Source organism: Symphalangus syndactylus, chromosome 5 (genome assembly GCF_028878055.3).
Source record: "Symphalangus syndactylus isolate Jambi chromosome 5, NHGRI_mSymSyn1-v2.1_pri, whole genome shotgun sequence".
NCBI classification, from domain to species: domain Eukaryota; kingdom Metazoa; phylum Chordata; class Mammalia; order Primates; family Hylobatidae; genus Symphalangus; species Symphalangus syndactylus.
The window spans coordinates 99,396,655-99,399,155 of NC_072427.2; the positions used below are offsets into that span (position 1 = coordinate 99,396,655).

A 2,501-nucleotide genomic window follows, 5' to 3' on the forward strand; every position below is an offset into this window, starting at 1 on the left:
AAACCCAGCTACTCGGGAGGCTGAGGCAGGAGACTTGCTTGAAGCGAGGAGACGGAGGTTGCAGTGAGTCAAGATTGCACCACTGTACTCCAGCCAGGGCAATAAAGCAAGACTCTGCCTCAAAAAAAAATTATATATGTATATATTTACAAAAATGCCTCTGCTGTAATTAGTCTACTGCTGGCTAGAACACTGGCATGGTTTTGAATTTTCCAAGTGCCTCATCTTGTTCTTGGATTCAGCCTTTGGTTCCTAGCTGCTGATAGCAGGGAGCAAAGTTACCTCTGGGTTACGAAGTAAAACCTGGGAGAGCTCATGTGTAATACATATCTGTTTTGTGGCCTTCTAGAATGATTCCTATTATCTCTGTGCCTATTTCTGTTCCATATGCCCTCTTTGGTATTTGTTCTGTAAGTTCTCTACTAAGTGCCACTGTAAGAAATCTTAATGCAGGTGTCTGGGAATCATATATCAGGTCTTACATGATCCAAGATAGTTTTGATCAGCCTTATCCCTCCTTTAACTCATGTTTGAGAACTGACTCTCTGTTTAGAGAGGAATAACATTCCTTCTTTATCCTGGGGTGCATGATCATTCTAAAAGTGAAATAACTGATTTCATGCTGTCATCTGGCCCTTTATAATATCATCACATTTGTCAGACAATCTAGTTTCATTAGATCTAAGAGAAAAAGAATTCTAAATCTTACAATACATTTTTTATTCATTTTTCTGTGTTTACCTTATTAGTTTCAATATTTAGTTTAAAATATGTTTCAGGCCAAAAAATTAAATTTGTTTGACAATTCAGTACAAGGATTAATCCAAATACTCCATTTTAAAATCTCAATACTATTAATTCAAGCAGTCTTCTAGAAATGTGATGTTAGGTATAGTTTAGGAGGGGACTATGATTAAGATTACACTTTTAACCAGTTTCCCAAACACGGTAGCTGTAGATAGAGAAAAAAAAAAGACTCTCATGAGTCCCATTGTACTTGTCTTTCATATCCCAGAAAAGAGAATCCTTGAAGCACGTGAATACTAAGACATACTTTAATTTTGAGAATTTTGAGATAAACTCACTATCCATTTGTTATTTTATTTATTAATGTATTTAACACATATTTATTGAATTCCAACTGTGTGTTGTGGAAATTCAGAGAGCAAGAGGACTGCATAACAGCTAACAACATCAGAATATTTCTTGATATTATATACCTGCTTACAGAGAGTTATATAGGGTCTATAAGACAGAGTGCTTTGAAGTCCCGGCAATAATTTTTTTTTTTTAGGAAGGGAAATAATTTGTTTAAAGGCATCTTCTCTCTGTACTGTATCACACGAGAGCTTTCTTAAGCCACTGTAAAGACATCATAAGCAAGAGCAAAACAGGTTAATGAGCTTTTTAGAATGTAAATTGGTGTCAAGAATGAAAATGAGGGCTTTGTGTTTTTCACCACCCACCAGAGCCAGGATATATAAAGAAGGTTCTGAGACTAGGAATCCATCCCACTGAGGAAACGCACTCCGTTGCTACCTAAGCCCTCCACTCCCGACACCATGCTCTGCGACAACTTCCCCGGGGCTGTCTTCCCAGGATGCTACTGGGGCAGTTATGGCTACCCACTGGGATATAGCGTTGGCTGTGGCTATGGCAGCACCTACTCCCCAGTGGGCTATGGCTTCGGCTATGGCTACAACGGCTGTGGGGCTTTCGGCTACAAGAGATACTCGCCATTTGCTTTCTACTGATTGGCTGAAATCCCCGAGGCGTAGAATCTTCTCTCCCTTGAAGGCTGAGCAGCACATCTCCAGGTTACCCCGTATCCACTCCTTTAGTCCTCATTTGCTCATCAACCTCAGAGACACTGCCTTCCAACTTACCTCGAGTCTCAGGGGAGGAAAATGAAAAAGCAGACGCTTCCTCAAGCTGCCTCCCCTGGCTGATGTTCTCTGGGACATTTTCGGAAACTTGACCTCACACTTGTCATGCGCTACTTTTGAATTTTTCATGACACTCATGACTTGTCATGATGAAGTCATGGATATGTCTATCAAAATCTCAATAAATTTGTCTCAACTGGTATAATATTCTCATGCTAGAGTGAAGTTTCCTTTCTTGGTGTGTGCATATTTTCTGTTACATTGGGGGTGGGGGAGAAGTGAATTTATTTTTCTCATGTGGGCATTAGGAACAGTGAGAAAGCAAAGAATTATTGATCCTGTGTGATAAGCAGGTAAGAGGGTGGGTTGCAGGCAATGAATTAAAAAGTTGCCTGTTTGAACCTTCTTTAAATTTTATGATGCCCACCTCCAACCCAGTGGAGCATCATTTATTGCTCGGGATCCCCTTCTCATCTCACTACTTCTGCTCCTCTGCAAGAAAACCCAACACAGAAGGAACTTTTTCAGTCACTTCCATGTTAGTCCAACTGAAACCGACTGTGTTCCCTTTCCCAGGGACTAAGGATTATAGACTAAAGTACCATGTCCCCTAAT

The 2,501-nt window shown here is 40.2% G+C and overlaps 1 protein-coding gene across 1 annotated transcript; it reads left to right on the forward strand.

Moving 5' to 3' along the window:
* The first annotated feature begins 944 nt into the window (after positions 1–944).
* Positions 945–2,088, forward strand: KRTAP8-1 (keratin associated protein 8-1). Its single transcript, XM_055276957.2, has one exon. The coding sequence runs from the start codon at positions 1,563–1,565 to the stop codon at positions 1,752–1,754; it is 192 nt and encodes a 63-aa protein (XP_055132932.1). The 5' UTR covers positions 945–1,562; the 3' UTR covers positions 1,755–2,088.
* The last annotated feature ends 413 nt before the right edge of the window (positions 2,089–2,501 follow it).